Source organism: Barbus barbus (genome assembly GCF_936440315.1).
Source record: "Barbus barbus genome assembly, chromosome: 40".
NCBI classification, from domain to species: Eukaryota; Metazoa; Chordata; class Actinopteri; order Cypriniformes; family Cyprinidae; genus Barbus; species Barbus barbus.
In genome coordinates this window covers 13,183,246-13,204,362 of record NC_136718.1, presented here as the reverse complement: position 1 = coordinate 13,204,362, position 21,117 = coordinate 13,183,246, and the positions used below count along the sequence as shown (strand labels likewise).

Genomic DNA, 21,117 nt, shown 5'->3' with positions numbered 1-21,117 from the left:
TATGCTATTTTATGTCATTTGTGGTGTTTTTTTTTTTTTTAAATCAGACAGGCTTTGATGTGGTCCACACAAACATCTAGTCAATTTTGATTATCTTCAAAGCACTCAGAAATAGGACTTTCTCAGTACAGATGGTAAGAAATAAGGATGCATGATGTTCCATTTTGGTTATCGGCTGATATTAGTTTTTTTTTTTTTTTTTTTTTAATTGAGTACTTATAATAAGTTTTATTATTTCTCCATTAATATTTAATTGTGCTGTTCATTTACTGTAATTATACATTTAGTTTACCTTTGCCATCATCTAACATTTAAAGTTAATCTTTAAAAAAAGAGAAAAAATTGTAATTTAATTGTAAATCTCAAAATGATTATAATTTTCTTTCATATGGTTTCTTGTGGTTCAGCTGTAGCATTAAATTGATTAATTTTAATTTTTACATAATATAGTAAAGTAAAGTCGTGACGTATTGTCAAGTATGGTGACCCATACTCGAAATTGGTGCTCTGCCTTTAACCCATCCAAGTGCACACACACAGCAGTGAGTAGTGAACAAATCCACACACACACACACACACACACACACACACACACACACACACACACACACACACACACACACACACACACACACACACACACACCCGGAGCAGTGGGCAGCCATGCAATTGGGGGTTCGGTGCCTTGCTCAAGGGCACCTCAGTCGTGGTATTGAGGGTGGAGAGAGCGCTGGACATTCACTCCCCCCACCTACAATTCCTGCCGGCCGGGGGGCTCGAACTCGCAACCTTTCGATTACGAGTCCGACTCTCTAACCATTAGGCCACGACTTCCCCCCAGAAATTTTATATCCAAAATGTATGGATTATAGTATACAAAATGAAAATAATCATTAACTTATCAGACATAAGTTTATTATTGGTGATTTCTAATAATAAAAAAGAAAGAGCAGAACATTTGATTTTATTAAAGCTGTTATTCTTTACTATTGCCAAATTCTTTAATAATAATATATCATGATGTATTAGAATTCAGCAGTTTAATAAGCTACAATTTACACTGCAAGATATTCTGGCATTGTTTTGATATTTTTTTTCATATGGTTTGTTGTGATTCCACTGTAACATTTAAATAGTTTTTTTTTACATAATAATATAGTTTAAATATCCAAGGTGTATTGAATATAGTATAGCAATTAAAATAATGATGCACTTGGTGCACTTGTAGTAATGAAAAAAGTAAGAGCAGTGAATATTTACAATTATTTTACAATATTTTACAATTTACACTGCAAGACATTCTGTAATGCACCAGTTCAAATATAAGAATAACAATTAAAAGAAGTTTTAGAATTGAGTTGATACTGTAAAAAACTGCTGTTGCAGTAAACAGCTGTAATTTAGTATCAGTTTCAGTCACAAAGTACCCATAATTTTGACATCCCTACTTAGAAACCTCATTTGCGTCAGCACTGGAGACTCGAATTGTACACATTCTTGAATCTTTTGTCTTTTCATTTTTCCATTAGGTTGCCCTTTTTAGAGCTTCAGTTAAGTGCAGCAAAAAGAAAACGAGTGTGCAACTCACTGAACATTCATTCAGTGCTGTAACTCAGTGAGCAGCGAGATTGGCCCGACGGGATTTGCATAATGCTCTGTTCTTTTGGGGAGGCTGGGCCTGTGTGAATGCTGGAGTAGTGCTCTACGCTGTCAGTAATCTGAACTGCTGCACTGTGTCCAGAATAGAGGGAGGAGGACATTCTTCCCTTTCACTCTTGTTTTACATTACAATGAACCACTTCTCTTTTCATCTCTTGTCATTACCCATTATGAAATTATTACTTTAATGTGGCTTGTTAGAAAGCAGAGATTACTTTGAGCCAGTTTCTTTTTTAAAAGAGCAGTGATAATAGGCTAATGAATTAGTGAAAATCAGATCATAAAGACACAAGAGGGAGCAGTTAGAATGCGCTCGAGTCAGCAGCCCAGCAGACTATGAGGGGAAAAAAGACTGGATGTGTAAAGTTACTTTACATCACATAGGCCTAATTTAGGGACAATTTAGGTGGGCTATTGTTGTGACTTGATGAGATTAAATTTTATGACTAATTCAAAGAGGGTCACATACTTTTTCTTGCAACCTTACACCATCTAATCCAAGAATCTATTCCTAGGCTGGTTTTAATTAAACTCCTGTCCCGATAAGACGTGGACTTGCTGATGAGGCAGTGTGGTTTGACTTTCCACAGCGGTTCCGTCTGCACCCAAGAGAGTGATTTCTAGCGTGAACGAGACTTCCCTGCGGCTGGAGTGGGATCCGGCGAAAGAGAGCGGAGGCCGGGAGGACGTGGTCTATAACATTATCTGCAAGAGCTGCGGTTCGGGCCGAGGGGCCTGCACTCGCTGCGGTGACAATGTGCAGTTCGTGCCCCGCCAACTGGGCCTGACTGATCCTCGGGTCCACATCAGTGACCTGCTGGCTCACACGCAGTACACCTTTGAGATCCAGGCTGTGAATGGAGTGTCTGACCAGAGTCCCTTCTCACCTCAGTTCACCGCTGTCAACATCACCACAAACCAGGCCGGTAAGACAGCAGTAAACACAGGTAACAGTTTGAGACATCGCAGATGATGTTCATACTCAAAATATTTTTAACTTGCTGGGGGCTGGATTCGACCTTGAATTACACAAGCTTTTGTGTTGCGGGGAAACTTTTCTAGAATTTAGTATAAGGATATATTATATTTAGTATGAGACTAGTTGTATGGAAGCCGTTTTCCGCCACTGAATAAAAAAAAGGTTATTGCGACTTATCTCACAATTCTGACAGAATCAGAGTTACAAGATATAAAGTCAGAATTTCAAGATATAAACTCACAATTCTGACTTTTTTTTTCTCAGAATTGCATGATATAAACTCACAATTGCAAGTTATAAAGTCAGAATTTTGAGAGATAAACTCGCAATTGCGAGAACTAAATCCCACAATTGCGTGATATAAACTTGCGATTGTGAGTTAAGGGGGGGAGGGGGCTAGAGACTGATATGTTCTCAGAATTGCGAGTTTATATCTCACAATTATGAGAAAAAAGTCAGAATTGTGAGATAAAAAGTCACAATTACCTTTTTAACTTTTTTAAATTTTGTATTATTTAATTATATTAGTATAATGTAATTATATAATATTTAAATTAATTTTATATTATATTGCTATGATATTGTACTGTATTTTACATATATTATACATTTAAAAAATATATATTAAAATTAATTTGAAGTTATATGTATGTGTGTGTGTATGTATGTGTGTGTATATGTATGTGTGTGTGTGTGTGTGTGTGTGTGTGTGTGTATGTATGTGTGTATATATATATATGTGTGTATATATATGTACACACACACACACACACACACACACACACATATATATATATATATATATATATATATAACTTCAAATTAATTTTTATAATTATATATATGTAATAATATACATTATATATTATATAATAATAATAATAATAATATATGTGTATATGGAAACTATGCAATTCTAATTATATTCTTACATAATCATTTCCAATTAGTATTTAGAATAAAATGGTAATACTATCATTTTTTTTTTTTTATTTATTCATTTATTTACATTTTTATGAAGCAGCACCATCTAAGAAGTGTGTCTAATTGTAGTCACTTGATGCCAAAACCAGCGTAACTATTTAGAGCCTTTTTAAAACGATTAGATGTCTAGCTGTCTATTCAGGCAACCTGCCGGCCTGGTTTTGAAAATATCACATCACCAGACTGTAGTTACACTCTAGTATCCCTGTGAGTCTCACTGTTCACATTGCCAAGTTTTTTTTTTTTTTTTCCCCTGACCGAAAGCTGCTTTCAGTGTCTTCAGTTTTATAGGACACCATCATGAAAGCGATGTGTTTGCATCTTTTTATCTTCACCTGATCAGATTTCTAATGTTCCCTCAATTTTTATCTGAGAACTGAAATCTAGTCCACAACACTCATCATATTGCTCTGTACAGAGATTTTAAATGCCAGTCAAAAAGAGCCAGTTCAAAAGGAACATAATAGTGTTTAATAGAGCATTTTAATGAGAGCCGTGCCCCCGGCTGTGCTGCAGTGAACTCGCTGGCCCTATCACTGGAGGCTGGGGCTCCACCGGTGTGCCTGTCAGTCCACATTACCGCTTCACTGCTGCCATTAAAAGACAAAAATCCACCTCACACCACCCGCATCCCCCCAAACACAGAGAGAGAGGGACAATGCCAGGACCGGCTGCTCAGCCAGAGCCCAAGCGTGAGCTCAACAGCTACAGCTTTACACAGCACTCAGGAACAATAAACGTCCTCCCACACTCAGGGATTTATTAATAATGTTGCTCTAAGAAACTTACAAGCTAATGGTTTTTATAAAATACAGGATGAAAAAAAAAAAAAACATTTCAAAAACATTAGGCCTATAGGTATTCCCATTAATGTTTTCAAGTCTTTAATACTTTGTTTTAAGCTGCGATCAACTAGGAAATTACTTTGTCATTTGCCGCAGTGGAAATTCTTGTGGAGGAAAGAATGATTCTGAGATCCATTTCAGATGGAAATGCTCGTAATCTGTTCCTCTTATTCTCCTCCAGAATACCACAAGGACATATGAATTTATGTTTTTCACTGAGGGAGTACTACTTGTATTTCTCATAAATTGCAGTCAAAGAGAGCAGCGGAATGATCAAGTACCACTTACTGCAGACTCTTTGGAAAACCAATCACCTCATCAAACCAAGAGAACTCATTTTCATATATAATGACTTGCTCTATTTTATAGACGCATACCTGTGGTGCATTCTCTCCAGACATTCTGGAGTTTCTTGAACTTTAGAAAACTGCATTTCCTTGAAAACGTTGTGGTCTATTAAAGAACCATGGCTGCTTAGAATAAACAAGATTCAAAGGCTAATAGCATTTTTGTTGTTGCCATTCCAGTGAGTTTTATATGCACTACCATTTCAAAATTTTTTTGTAAGAAATTAATACTGTTATTCAGCAGGGACACATCAAATTGATCAAGTTATGTAAAGACATTTGTTACAATAGATTTCTGCTTCAAATAAATGCTGTTATTTTGAAGAATTTATTTGCGGTTTTCACAAAAATATTAGGCCGCACAACTCTTTTAAACATTGATAATAATAAATGTTTCTTGAGCAGAAAATCAGCATATTAGAATGGTTTCTGGAGGATCAAATTATAAGTGGTCCATACAACTTGTGAACTACATGCCAAGTCTTCTTAAACCATATAATAGTTTGTGTGAGGTAAAGACTGAAATTTAAGTTGAAAATCTTGCTGGTCACCATTAATTTTGCATTGAGAAAAGAGCAGCTTCAACATTCCATGAAACTTCTGGTTTTTGTTTCGCTGAAGAAAGTAAGTCATACAGGTTCCAAAAGACACAAGTGTGAATAAATGATGGATGAAAGTGACATTGACTTGTCTTTAATATTTTCCCAGGGTGTAGTCCTGTCATCAACAACAAATTATGGGGGTCAAAAAGTTACATGTGCCTGAGGAATTGAAATTCGTGATTGTTTAAAATGGTTCGTCTTCCTATTTGGAGTGTTAGTCTAATCACATCAGTCTTTCCTATTGTTGTTTGGATGAATCTCTCCAACATACACAATGGCACGCTCAACTTCTCAACAATCCCATCCTCCTCACACACCATCCCATCATTCAGTGCAATAAATCAAGACACAGAGCCTGTTCTGCCTATTGAAACTAACACATGGAAAAACACTTAATCAAAGCTCAGGATTGAAGTTTACAGAGAAACTAAATAGCACAAGACATATTTTTTACACAACATTGTGTGCTTAATATTTCTGAGCTCTGATGGGCAACAGAGAAAGCATAACAACCTGAGGCCTCGAACTCTCTGAGCGATCAACCATCAACATTATGCCAACTATAAATACAATGTATAAAACGTCTTTCTTTGGGCTTAACAGCCATAATTATACAGAGATGGCACACGTGAAAGAGTATCAGTGTCGTTTATTTGACCAATTTATTTTGAAAAAAAATTAAAATGGCCTTAAAATGCTCAGATATTGTCTTACCTATTATATTTTATCACGCATGTCTAGGGAATCAGTATTTGGCATATAAACAGAATCACTTTCCTCCCTACAAGCCCAAGCAAGCATGCCAGGAGCAAACCTCATATACTCCGCCACCCCGCTGCTACATCTGAACCCTGTTCAAGGCATCGATTGGCTTTAAGGCACCGTCATTTGTTTGATCTTTAAACCACAAGTGCAGTTTTACCAGCAGCCATAGTGTTTGCCAGCTTTCACGCTTGTCTTTTGCTTCTTTAAGCTTGTAAATGATAATGAAGTGTTACATGGGCTTCCAGAGTCTTTCTTTTAGTAGTCAGCCTGGAGCTGCAGTTGATATAATGGCTCCTCTATATCCAAAACTGCACGGATGCCAGAGGACTGTGAGTGCAACGCAGTGGCCAGTTAGCATGGGAGCTCCAGAACTGTCGACGTTATAGCTGATCTTTTTTGGAAATGCTGTTGTGCTTAGGAAGAAATTTATATGCTGTTTCAGTACTTTCCAAATGTCAAAAACAGTGAACTCTCCAGAGTCATTATCTAAACCAAGAGTTTTCAACCAGAGGTCCCTATACACTACCATTCAAAAGTTTAGGGTCTGTAAGATTTTTTTTATTTAAATATTTTTGGAAAAAATTCCCTTGTATGTGCACCAAGGCAACATTTACTTCATCAGAAAATACAATAAAAACTGTAATATTATAAAATATCATTAAAGTTTAAAATTACTCTTTTTTTATTTTTCTATTTTAATATATTTTAAAATGCAGTTTATTCCTGGGATGGAAAAACAGAATTTTCAGCATTATTACTCCAGTCTTCAGTGTCACATGATCCTTCAGAAATCATTGTAATATGCTGAGTTGATGCTCAGTAAACTTTTCTTACTATTACCACTGTTGAAAACCATTGTGCTGATTAATATTTTTGTGAAAACTGATACTTTTTCAGGACTAATTGATGAATAAAGTTCAAAAGAACTAGATTCATTTGAAATAGTCATCTTTTGTAATATAAGTCTTTACTCTCACTTTTGACCAATTAAAGGCATCTTTGCTGAATAAAAGTTTTAATGAATAATTTTTAACTTTAACTTTTGATCTATTAAGGATTATGCAATATGAATTTTAATGTTCTTACTGAAAACCATTTTTCTCATACTGAGGGGCCTTGGCTTGGTGATCTAAACCTCTCTAATGCAATCCTTATTATGAACTTAGTTTTCATGAAAAGACTCTCAGATGAACTTCCACACTTAATGTATCCTGCAATATTTATTTCTCATTTAATTGTTTCCTTTTTTATCACCCTCTCTACAGCTCCATCTGCTGTGTCAATCATGCATCAGGTCAGTCGAACTGTGGACAGTATCACATTGTCCTGGTCCCAACCAGACCAGCCCAATGGAGTCATTTTGGACTATGAGCTGCAATATTATGAGAAGGTAATAAGTCATCAAATACGAACACACTCAGAAATGTCCAGCTGTTCTCTCAAAAAATAGAAACATTCAATGAAATTCAGTTGAGGTGAACTTTAAAAAATCCCTTTTTTGGGGATAAATTAGTTATGTTCTTATACAAACTTAAATTAAGATTAATTAAGGGTGGAATTAGAGCTCAGGCCACATGAAGTGCCTGTGATTTTAATTTAATAAAGAACTAAATTAAATATATTACATGAATAGATGATATTAGTTTAACACACAACACTCAAATCAATTTCCAGTGTGTCTGTGAACTTCTGTATATCTTGTTTTGCTAATGAAATTGATAATGCAGTCCCAACAAAATGCATTTAGTAGACTTCCATTTTGCTTATTTAAATTAACTAAATGGGTCAAGCAGCAAAAGCAAATGAAACTGAATCACTGAGATTTATTCAAAAATATGGACCATTTTATAATTCTAAACATGACTTTAATTGCTTCTGTATGGATTTTATTCTATGTGATCTTTGGTTCAAATCCAGAATTCAGCAGAGTCAAACTCCTCTCTACTGCGGAGTCAGACTAATACAGCAGTTATCCGGGGGCTGAAGCCGGGGACCATCTATGTGTTCCAGGTGCGGGCCAGAACAGTGGCGGGCTTTGGACGTTTAAGTGGGAAGATGTACTTCCAAACAATGACTGAAGGTATTGGACTTTAACAGACATTTAGCACTAGACACATTGATTTTGCTCTTCTACTTTCCTAATTAATAGTCAAATGTTTCAGGTGCTACAATCTGGCAAAAACTGCTTTCTGGTCTCTTAAATCGCTTTAACCACAATTTTAGATCTATGTGCCAAGGGCAAAGCCAGAAACATGAGCCAGTGGCCAAGCCATCACAGCATGCTGCTTGTTCTCAATACTAATCTGAGACATGTAGCCACGTTCACTTTGATGAAAATGGAAACATTTGACAGCAAGGAGCACTTTGCTACTTGGAAACACATTTATTTGTGTTGAGCTGGCATTAGAATATTCTGTGGCATGTCTGACAAAATCCAGAAAGTGACTGTTGACTAATTATTATTAAGGTGTCACGCATGTACAAAGTGTTGACAGTCAATTGCTGAAGATGAATCAACAGCTTAAGAAGGTTTGTCAGCCAATCAGAACCAAGACTTCAATAATACTGTAATATAATATTTGAGACAAATTGAGTCAAATTTCTGTGTAAACTACCATTCAGAAGTTTGGGGTCAGTAAGAAAGTTTTTGAAAAAAATATTTTATTCAGGAAGGATGCATTACATGGATCACAAAGTGATCAAAGACATTTATAATGTAAAAAAAAAAATTATATTTCCAATAAATGGTGTTCTTTTGATTCTTTTGAACGACCTTTAAATATTTGAATGGCAATATATTGTGTGTGTATCTTGTCTTTCTTCCAACATTTAGATAAAAATGCCTCTGTGAATTTGAAATGATCATTTTCATATTTAAAGTGTGCTGTTCTATTGCAAAACCTGAAATGTCTTTGGCTAAAGCAGGAAATGTTTTAGTACAGACAGTATGCAAAAGGATGTTTTTGTCCCCCCAAAATAAATGTTATAATTAAAAATCCCAAAGGCACAAGAACTGATCTGATTTTGTGTTCACCATGTGTACATCTGAAGAGGAGTACAACTCCAGCCTGCAGGAGAAACTGCCCCTCATAATCGGCTCTGCCGCTGCTGGTGTTGTTTTTCTCATCGCTGTGGTTGTGCTCATTATCGTCTGTAATCGGTGAGTCTGTTGTTTACCATGATCTGGAATAGAATACACAAAACTGAACAGATGTTTCATGTCCTCTTTTTCTTATAAACTAAGAAATAGTGTTGCAATGTAGCCCCCTTTTTTCTGACTTTTTCTTCTTTTCCTGTTGGGGTCTCATCAGGAGAGGCAGTGACAGGACAGAATCTGAATACACGGACAAGCTTCAGCATTACACCAGCGGCCACAGTGAGTAAACCATTCAGCGACTTTATAATATTTCATTTGTGCTTATAATATTTACTTGATCTTTTTAAACAAGGCTCAAGTCAATAAATGAAAACAGCGGACTGCTGCACAGCACATATAAACATAACATTTCAACCACGGCACAACTTTACTTACAATTTGAAGATTTCACCACACAATACCACACTATGAACTGCAGTGTATTGAAATGGTTCATATGGCATTGATAAAATGTGCTAGTTGACTCAGCATGTTTTTACTTAATTTCCTCTCCCAAAAGCGCTTACATGCTCAGAATACTCCAACTTTAATATTTATTTTGTTTGCTATATGATTCTGTATCATTGATGGGTATTATAATATTGATAGACAATTTAATTAGATAAATATACATCACTGATTCTTGAGATATGGGACAAAACCTTAAAAAAACTAGTGCTTTCAAATGATTAATCACGATTATAATCGCATCCAAAATAAAAGTTTTTGTTTTCATAATATGTGTGTGTGTACTGTGTATATTTATTATGTATGTAAAGACACACACATACAGTATATATTTGGAAAATATTTACATGTATTTACAAGTATATATTTATATTCGTATAATTTATATTATATATAAATATATTTAATATAAAAACATAACATAATTTTTCTTAAATATATACATGCATTTCTGTGTATTTATATATACATAAGTAGACACAACACACACACATAATGTAAACAAAAACTTTTATTTGGGATAAATTATATATATATATATATATATATATATATATATATATAAGAATATAATTATGCTAAAATAATACAATAAAATGACATTTGTGTTAAGTTTGTGATCTGATTTTCAAGTGAAATGTCAAGTTTTTTTCCCATCCCATCTTTTAAGAATAATTAATATGTAATTTTTTAGAGTATAGGCAATATATTTCTATACGCTGCAGCTCCTGTTTCTTTTTCCAAGTGTCTCCAGGAATGAAGATCTACATTGATCCTTTCACATATGAGGATCCCAATGAGGCAGTGCGCGAGTTCGCCAAAGAAATAGATGTGACCTGTGTGAAAATCGAGCAAGTCATTGGTGCAGGTGAATGTCACTTTTCACATAAATTAGGAATACTTCAATATGCATAGAGTGCTGATTTGCAGTCTAACCAACATCTTTGCATCTCATCTAGTTAGTCGAGTGCATATAAGCAAATCAAGCATTAATTAGAAAGCAGGTGCAATCTAGCAAAAGCCTGGAGCTTTTAATGTGTTCATACCTTTAATTATTGTTAAAGGAGCAACACAGTTTTAGTAAACCAGGCTGCTAATTTAATTATTTTCATCTAATTGAATTATAAATTATTTTTCCTGAGGTGCAATCAACTGGTCTTAATGATTGAACTTTTTAGGTGAGTTTGGAGAGGTATGCAGCGGTAATCTCAGGCTTCCTGGGAAGAGGGAGATTCTGGTGGCCATTAAGACTCTGAAATCAGGCTACACGGAGAAGCAGCGGCGGGACTTCCTGAGCGAAGCCAGCATCATGGGGCAGTTTGACCATCCCAACATCATCCACCTGGAAGGAGTGGTGACCAAGAGCACTCCAGTAATGATCATCACTGAATTCATGGAAAACGGATCACTGGACTCCTTCCTTCGGGTAAGTTTCAGTGTTGCTGCAAGAAAATAACAACAGCAACATGCGCTTAAATTTTATAAGTTGTCTTGGACTTACTGACACCTAGTGGTGTGGAAGCAGTATCATGCAAAAAATGTTTTCAGCTACCGATGCCATTTTAGAAATGAAGAGTTAATCTGCGAAAACAGATTACTCCGTTTTTAACAGTTTTCAGAAATCAGGGTTTTCCATTGTGCATTCCAATTAATCTCACTCAAACTGCAATTGGGGTATTTTGATTAGGTGAATAAATAACTTTAAAAAAACACAGCTAACAGAATAAAACAGTAAAAAAAATTCAGATTTTTTTTTAAAACGAAGTTGTCTGTTTTTGCAAATAAACTCTTCAAATGCTGTTTTCACAGTTAACCATCTTTAATTGGTTTCACACTAAAATTGTCCAGTGGCAGTCAAATTCGGCTGTTTATGTAATCTCAACACACCTGCCACCAAGAGGTGACCCGCTCTATGTAGAATATAACAAATTTTATGATATGGCTGTTTTATTTAAGTATACATGATTGTAAACATTATTCTAAAGCAATATTAACACAATTCATTCATTAACACTACAATACACTTTTATACAGTATTTACCAAGGCTACATTTATTGGATCACAATTACAGTAGAAACGTTATGAAATATTTTTATTATTTACAATAATTGTTTTTCTATTTTGATATATTTTACTATTTAATTTATTCATGTGATGGCAAAGCTGAATTTTCAGCATTATTACTCCTGTCTTTAGTGTCACATGATCCTTCGAAAATGATTCGAATATGCGAATTTGCTGCTCAACAAACATTTCTTATTGTTATAAATGTTGAAAACTGTTCTTAAAATTTCTGTCAAAAACATGAAACTGAATGGAAAGTTTAAAAGATATTGAAAGAGAAATCTTTTGTTACATTATAAATATCTTTACTATCGCTTTTGATCAGTTTAATGCATCCTTGCTGAAAAAAAAGCATTATTTCTAAAACCCAAGAAATCAATTGAACCCAAACTTTTGAACTGTAGTGATTTTCTTCTTTTTTTTAAGGTCAAAAAATTGAGTGCACCTTTAATTAGGCTGCACCTGCGATTTAATCGTGATTTCATGCTACATCGGGTTTTAACTTTGTAAATTTAGATTTTTGGCACCTAATTAAAAAATAACTATTTTTTTGCCCACACATTGTCCTAAAACCAATTTATTTAAGCTTTTTATTTCACAGTGTGTGATGGTACTTGTCCTTGTGCTGCTTTTAACTGACTCATGATCCCATTGGGCAGGGCCCAGATGTGTCTGCCGAGAGGCACAGCTGGACTGAAGTCCAGATGTTTCGCCACAAGATTGTGACACAAGCTCACAGAACAAAGATGTTTTGTTAGAAAGGCTGATTTAAAAACGTTAGAAATGCTTTTTTTTACTTAATCCAGAGAAGAAACACGTGTATCCTCTGTCTTAAACGCATAATTTGATTATATTTTAATATATTTCATATTTCTGTATTCTCTGTATGACATCTCAGCAAAACGATGGCCAGTTCACTGTCATCCAGTTGGTTGGCATGCTGCGTGGCATTGCAGCTGGCATGAAGTACCTCTGTGACATGAACTACGTACATCGTGATCTGGCCGCCCGCAACATCCTGGTTAATAGCAATCTAGTCTGCAAAGTATCCGATTTTGGGCTTTCACGCTTTTTGGAAGATGACACGTCAGATCCTACATACACAAGCGGTCTGGTGAGTGTGTGTTTAATGGGTCATGTGGCCTAATGCTATGTGGCAGCACCTAATACTTCATGCTAATGAAATATTCCTAACTAAATTCAATGTCCACACAGGGAGGGAAAATTCCAATACGATGGACTGCTCCTGAGGCCATTCAATACAGGAAGTTCACATCCTCGAGTGATGTGTGGAGCTATGGGATCGTAATGTGGGAGGTCATGTCCTATGGAGAGCGACCTTACTGGGACCTGAGCAATCAAGATGTATGAAATCAATTCTTATATGTTGATGATTATAGATGATGGTTTTCATCTAGCTTTTTTCATGAAGGCCTGGATAAGGATGTCCCCTAGTGGACAAGCAATGTCATTAAACACCATATGAAAGTGCATACAAGAACATGTTTAAAATGTTTATTGTATTGTTATATTGATGTATTGCTTAATAAGTAATTTATCTTCCCATCAATCCAGGTAATAAATGCTATTGAACAGGATTATAGGTTACCCCCTCCTATGGACTGTCCAAATGCACTGCACCAACTAATGTTGGACTGCTGGCAGAAGGACCGAAACAACCGTCCGAAATTCAGTCAGACTGTAAACACTCTGGATAAGATGATCCGTAATCCTGGCAGCCTGAAGGCCACCACCCCTCTCTCTTCAGGGTAAGAGATTTTATTCCAAAAACAGCCACTGCATCACCATATTTAAACAATACATAACACACATAAATAAACAACTATCTCAATAAAACATTAATTAAAAAAAAAAATTAAAAATCACATGCTACTGTTTAGTGCCTTAGTTGCCGAAGGAATGAATGAATTCTTAAACCTATTAAGTCTACACCTTGGCATTCTAAATCTCCTTCCTGATGGTAACGGTTCAAATTCTGGATTCAAAATGTGCATTGTCATTTAAGATCTTGTATGCCTCCCTAAGCACTGATGTTTCATACAGGGTCTTGAGATAAGAATGCTCCTTCATGACCACAATCTTCATGGCTATTCGAATAAGCTGTGTAAGCTTAGTCTTTAACTGCGCTGTCAAGTTACCATACCAAAGATGAATACCATAACGAATCACATTCTCCAGTTCAGCTTGATAGAACAACCACATGATCTTACTGTTAACACCAAAGAGTCTCAGCCTTCTCAAGAAATACAGTCTCGGTTGTAAGCTTTCAACGTGGACATTCCATGTCAATGAACACTCAATATGAATACCGAGGTATTTGTAAGAGGACACCTGCATAATAGGAACATTATGAATAAAAACTGGACTGTGATCTCCAATTAACTTGGGATCAAAAATCATCTCCTTGGTTTTCTTCACATTGACAACGAGATGGTGTGCATCACACCACTCCACAAACTGTTTAATTTCATCATGATAAGATGATATATCTTGGTTTTTGTATAACAAACTAAGTATGGCTGTGTCATCACTGAATTTTACAACATAATTATTGGTGGTTTTCCTCACACAACAGTTTGTGTACAATGTGAAGAGGACTGGGGAGCTCACACATCCCTGTGGGGCTCCTGTACTAATACAGTTGGAATACGATATTGTCCTATTAACCTTTACCTGTTGTGTTCTATTTGTTAAAAAGGAAAAGTACCACTTAATAATTAATGGATTTACCTGCATCTTCTTTAATTTATCCAACAGTAAATAAGGCTGTAGTGAATTAAAAGCTGAACTAAAATCAATAAAAAGGAGGCGTGCATATGCCTTAGTGTCCTCCAGATGCTTCAAAACTAAATGAGTGATACCTCCAACTGCATCCTCCATGCTCCTTCCCTGCTTATAGGCAAACTGCCATGGATCTAGCTGTGGTGTCACTTCATTTTTCAGTAAGGTGACCATGTATTTCTCAAAACATTTCATAATGATCAAAGTTATTGCTACAGGTCTATAATCCTTATTCTCAGATGGGTGTGGTTTCTTAGGGATTGGGGTAATCACAGAATTTTTCCAAAGTGCAGGAACTCTGTGTAAATCCAGTGAACGTTGGAAAAGTGTGCACCAAACCAGAGTAAGTTCTACCGCACAAGTTTTTAAAAGGCGGGTAGAAACACAATATTATATAATATTATACATAATATACATTACATAATATTATAATACATAATAGTATATAATACACAAAGAAGTATAACAAATATAAAGACTGAAAAGTAACAACTAATGTTAATGGGCAAACAAAGTTATATTGTTTTATAAGAATACACAGGTTTCAAAAATAGGTCATGATTTGTCCATAAAAGACTCCCATTTCACCAATGTTTTATGCTTTATTTGCTTTATGCTTTATTTTTGTCACACTTTTTAATGTACACTACCATCCACAAGTTTGGGGGGTCAGTAAGATTAGTTTTCTTTTAATTTGTAAATTAATATTTTATTCAAGGATGCATTAAGTTGTTCAGAAGTGACAGTAAAGATATGTATAATGTTAAAATTGCATTTCAAATAAGTGTTCTTTTAAACTTTCTATTTAAAAAAAATCATTAAAGTTTCTTGATTAGCAAATCAATATTAGAATGATTTCTGAAGGATTCTGTGGCACTGAGGACTGGAGTAATGACTGCTGAAAATTCAGCTTTGCTTCACGGGAATAAATTTGTAAAATATATTAAAATAGAAAACAGTTATTTTAAATTGTATTAATATTTAACAGTATTGCTGTTTTGAGTGCATGTTACAGATGTAGTTTGTCATTTTTAATTTGCTCAACTGGGTCAGGTGGTGTTAGCAATATTTCTTATAATTAAACAGAATCCATTTTTGAATACTCATGATTTAAGTCCCATATGTGATGTTGATTCTGTAAGTGTTTTACAGCGTACATCTACCTCTGCTGGACCGCAGCACACCAGACTTCTCCAGCTTCAGCACAGTGGATGAATGGCTGGACGCCATCAAAATGGGCCAGTACAAAGAGAACTTTGCCAATGAAGACCTCACTACCTTTGAAGCCGTGTCTCAGTTGAATATGGAGTATGTTTTCGCTATCTTCCATACAGCTCAGCAGATTCAAATCGATCATTTTCATGACTAAGTTACAGAACCAGATGCTATAGCCACCAGAAACCTATAACTAGAAATTTGATTGATAGTCTTGTCTGCTTAGATCATTCTTTGACTGTGACATTATGCAGTCGCTTCTCTGACACCCTCTATCTGTCCTCACAGTGACATTCTGAGGGTGGGAGTCATACTAGCAGGCCACCAGAAGAAGATTCTCAACAGTGTGCAGATGATGCGAGCCCAAATGAACCAGATCCAGTCAGTGGAGGTTTGATTCGTAAGAGTGGAGGATGGGACCAGCCTGTGCACACCAGACCCCTGTGGATCTTCTCACAGAAAGACGTCCCCCTCAGCGAGCCCTGTGTCCAGAGACCAGCAGTAGTCACTTTCTCTGGGGATGATCAAGAACAGATCCCCGTAAGACCGCTATGGTCTTGATACAGCACCAGCACACTGAAGGCAAGCTGTAGTCTTTGCAATGGCCAAAATTATCCATAAATGTCATTCTGGCTGCATTTACATGCACATTTATGTTCCAGTATTATCTCTGACTTTGCAGTATTTCTAATAAACCACATAAAAGACTCTCATGTTGATATATCTATTATTTAATAGACATTTAAAAATACATTTCTAATTTAAGGTGGCGGCCTCGTTAAATATACCCTTTGCATAAAAATAATCGCCTTTTGTATGTAAATTCCTTGCTCTAAGCAGCTTTCTCTATTGTTACATTATGAAATGTGCTATCGATTACCTGCAAATCACCTGCCGAGTAACTATTCTTGCATTCGTTCTAAAATCAACAAATGAAAATATTTCTGAGCACTTTCTGGGTCCATTTAAAAAAGCATTTATAAAGTGCACCCATTAAAATTTAAATATTAGATGTCAGTTCACAGAATAAGAATAAAATGCAGTCACCATTTTATGATAGTGTTATATTGGGTATAAATTTATTCATGGCATTTCCATATGCAGAATAAAAGTGTTGGAAAGGTTGTTCATGCATGTAAATGTAGCCACTTACACATTATTTTGGCTGTTTTTTGGGTAAATCTGCAGTCTCATTAAATGAGATTAAATCAGATTTTGATTATATATACTGTAGCCCCTTTACTCTTTGAAATGATTTGGTTCTCAACCATATTCACCAGAAATGTATTGACAAGATCATTTAAAATGTCAAATTTTGTTTTGGTGTGCATCTGAAATGGACAATGGACTAATAGCAAGAAATAAAGAAGAAACAAGTATACATGTGTGATGCTCATGTATGATGAGGAATGATCCATGTGATGGATCTTGTGCTGGCAGAATTTGCCAATATGAGGACTATTATAGAACTATGTGAATAGTTGGCAAAGCAGCCAGTACTGGTTCAGTATTTTTTTTTTTTTTTTTTGTACAAAGTAATGTGATATGTTTTATTTTCTTCATGAGTTTTATTTATTTGTTTTATACTTTTTAACACCAATACTTTCCAATTAACCATATAATCATGCACCAGTGTTGTACTACAGATGTTCTTGTCACATATCGAAAGCACTTCATGTGCTGATTTCTTTACAGAGCCTGCCGACAGAATATAATAGAGGTGCATGCCGGATTTAATTTGATGTTTATTTTTTAGCCCAATAGTAAGTGTTCCTAAGTGTTAATTTTTCATCAAATGTCATGTTTTGAAAAAGTTTTCCCCCCACATTTTTCTTTCGATATTTCAACAATTTATGTATATGTATACATATATAATTATGTGTGTGTATATATGCATACTGGCACTTCGCAAATAGGGTACAATTTGTTGCCCAGTTACTTTTTTGAAAGCATTAGAGGCGCTAATCCCATGTTTTTTGTTGTAAGAATTATTAGATGTTTGAAAAGCTATTATCTAACATAAGATTAACATAAAAATAGCAAGTTTTGAACACTTTAAATGTCCCTGTCTCTCCCTTGAAATTTGGATTTGGCCTGTCCAACTTCATTTTTGGGCCTTGTTTTGAACCCTATTTGTAGAAGTTTTGCTGTCCACATGAAATAGTATTACGTTCTTGCCACAATTGAAGCACTGCACACGCAAAATGCAGCTTACGAAATTAAAGAACGAGATCAAAAGAGGGAGACCTAAAGACACATAAAAAAAGTCTGTCAGTTTTGTGAATTTTAACATCAATATGCTCTCTTATTTGTATAGATGTGTGCAGTTTATCTGAATTATAGTGCTGTGGCAAAGGTCATTTTGACAGTATGAGCTTGGACTAAGTGAAAAGGCTTCACTGACCATATATGTTTTCTTATATATCTTTGACATGTTTGATACATTAAACTTCATGACATATTCATCATTATTGTAAAGTACTTTGCAGAATACATGCTTGCTTGTTTGTTGTTTTCAGTATATACAGTGTTGGTTGATAAGCAGTTCTAGTCTGTTGCTCTTCCTGGAGCACAGCACATTTTTAACCCAAAATAGTTGTTGAGTTGACACTTTTGACACTGTGACACCGTCTCTCTAAAGTGAATGTGCTTCCTATCAACTTGTTGACTGGTCTTCCACGTCTAAACACTTTACACTTGTATAGAAATACTCTTGTTCACTTTCTTAATAGGTCTGAATCTCACATATTTTTGTTTCACTCGCTCTCTCTCTCTCAGCACTAACACCTTTTTTACCGACCTTGTTTTCCTCCGTAGGCGTACTGACTTTTAATGTGAGACAGGCTGCTTTGCCTGACAAACTCATAACTGCTAATAGTTATGTGCTGCAATATTTAGGTAAATATATTCCATGCTTTCATTTTACATTAAACTGCATTTTTTCAGAGTGTTGGCCAAATTTCTATAGTAAAATGTAAACTGAAAGTGCAATGTTGTGTTAGCAACATCATTATTATTGCAAAACCATTTCTTCTTTCCCTTTTAATTGAAATTTTAACAATTCACGAAAGCACCAGGAATCAACTTTATAAAGGGAATAAAAAAATTTAAGGCTCAGTGGACTGTCGTGATTTTTTTTTTTTTTTAATATGTCATTACCATAATGACAGAACATAAAGTTGTATGAAAAGAATGTACATATGTTAATATATTAGAAAATACCTTTATGTATAACTTTGTAATTTTTTTTTACCATTTTTAATTGTAATGTGGCAATTTTTTCCATTTTACTCTCTATTTGATAAAAGATCCATTTCTTTGTGGTAAAAATGACTGTGGATTAGGCCATGCACATGCATACAATAGTATGCACTCACTTTCATTGGTATTGACCCATCATACACACACACACACACACACACACTGTACTGTCCACCATGACCACTGTGAGTGAAGCAGGAGGCTCTGGATTTTGTATAAATGTACATTTACTGTAACCCTGTGTATGATGTTACGGTTAAATAATTTGTAGTATTGCTATTGGTTTATTTTCTATGAAAGAACATTTGTGGCCCGTTATGTTTTTCTTCAATAAAATATGGAGCAAGGGTCAGTGTCATGGGTCATGTGATAAGTATTTTATTTTTTGCAGCATGATTCTAAAGTCTGAATGGTTATTTTGTGTTGTTGCATTGCTCCAGACCACCAGGGGGCGTTGTAGGCTGCAAAATGAGGTCTGTTAACATGCTGTTAGAAGCATATCTACTGTAGCAGCACAACTACTGGAGAAACCACAAAATGTCAAAAAGTTATATGTTATTAGTATTTTATTTTTAACAGAATACATCATTTCTGAATGTTTGATTTTATGCTTTCTATGATTAATGTTTTTGTATTTATTTCTTAACTTTGTTAATTACTTTTTTTTGTCCAAAGTAATGTTTCCATGTTCTTCTTGGATTAATGTGCTTCTGCTATGGCATGCTGCTGTATTATCTTTAAACAAGTTTGTCACAGGCCTCTCAATATTTTGCAAATATTACCCATACTTGATCTGCTCCCAGATTTCAGTTTTTTTTAAAATGCCACTAATTTGGTAAGTTTTTTTCCCTTATACCTTTTATTCTCCTGTAGTTCATTTGGAAAGTGTTTTCTGCAGGCATGTAAACTCATCCCTCAAAAGCCATTGGCATTTGACCTGGTCTGCCAGTTGAACTAAAGCCTTGCGCTTCCTGTCATCCAGCCCAGTCTTGGTTTGATGGCATCCTCTATGGTCACCCAGAGAGCAAACAAATTACTGAGCAGTCAATACTCTGTGTGTGTGTGTGTGTGTGTGTGAGAGAAAAAGAGAGAGAGGGAATAAACTTCTCAAGCTGTAGTATTAAAAAGATTAGAAAACCTTGGGCTGTGATCTGGATGCTTCTGTGTGGAGCCTGAATTCAGACCATCTGTTCTTTGCCAGTGGTTGTTCCTTCTAAATTGTCATTCATAAATTCAATTTTGCAGGTGATTTGTGACTATCCCACCAATGGCAGACATGGGGAGTGTTCTGGAAACACTTTTCAACTAATTTGGTGGTGCTAAATGTTTTAGGTAGCTTGCTGGACACCAGTTTTGCACTCACGGTCTTGACAAATAGGGGCCAAGTAAAGTTGCTAATCTTTGAAACATGATCAAACTGTGTCATGCCCATCTGATAACTGTAGTATCACTTCATTAGCTGGTGTTTATTTAACTCCAGTGGAATTAGCCACCACAACAAACCACACCAAAAGTACAATAAATCCTGTAATCTGTACTGAATATGTGGCCATGTACAGGTGCTGGTCATAAAATTAGAATATCATGAAAAAGTTGATTTATTTCAGTAATACCATTCAAAAAGTGAAACTTGTATATTAGATTCATTCATTACACACAGACTGATATATTTCAAATGTTTATTTCCTTTCATTTTGATGATTATAACTGACAACTAATGAAAGTCCCAAATTCAGTATCTCAGAAAATTAGAATATCAATTAAGACCAATGCAAAAAAAAAGATTTGTAGAAATGTTGGCCAACTGAAAAGTATGAACATGACAAGTATGAGCATGTACAGCACTCAATATTTAGTTGGGGCTCCTTTGGCCTGGATTACTGCAGCAATGCGGCGTGGCATGGAGTCGATCAGTCTGTGGCACTGCTCAGGTGTTATGAGAGCCCATGTTGCTCTGATAGTGGCCTTCAGCTCTTCTGAATTGTTGGG

At 35.4% G+C, this 21,117-nt stretch overlaps 1 protein-coding gene across 1 annotated transcript in view; it reads left to right on the top strand.

Moving 5' to 3' along the window:
* The window catches only part of LOC306859548 (ephrin type-B receptor 2-like), a gene marked incomplete at both ends in the record, with an annotated part of 59,479 nt that extends 43,215 nt beyond the window's left edge, over positions 1-16,264 (top strand). The window contains 12 exons of the mRNA XM_079400616.1: positions 2,250-2,585; positions 7,447-7,571; positions 8,099-8,261; positions 9,233-9,341; positions 9,493-9,557; positions 10,531-10,653; positions 10,964-11,211; positions 12,749-12,964; positions 13,066-13,215; positions 13,426-13,619; positions 15,805-15,960; positions 16,156-16,264. Of these exons, the coding sequence (XP_079256742.1) occupies positions 2,250-2,585; positions 7,447-7,571; positions 8,099-8,261; positions 9,233-9,341; positions 9,493-9,557; positions 10,531-10,653; positions 10,964-11,211; positions 12,749-12,964; positions 13,066-13,215; positions 13,426-13,619; positions 15,805-15,960; positions 16,156-16,264 (1,994 nt within the window). The remainder of the gene's footprint in view (positions 1-2,249; positions 2,586-7,446; positions 7,572-8,098; positions 8,262-9,232; positions 9,342-9,492; positions 9,558-10,530; positions 10,654-10,963; positions 11,212-12,748; positions 12,965-13,065; positions 13,216-13,425; positions 13,620-15,804; positions 15,961-16,155) is intronic.
* Positions 16,265-21,117: the final 4,853 nt, after the last annotated feature.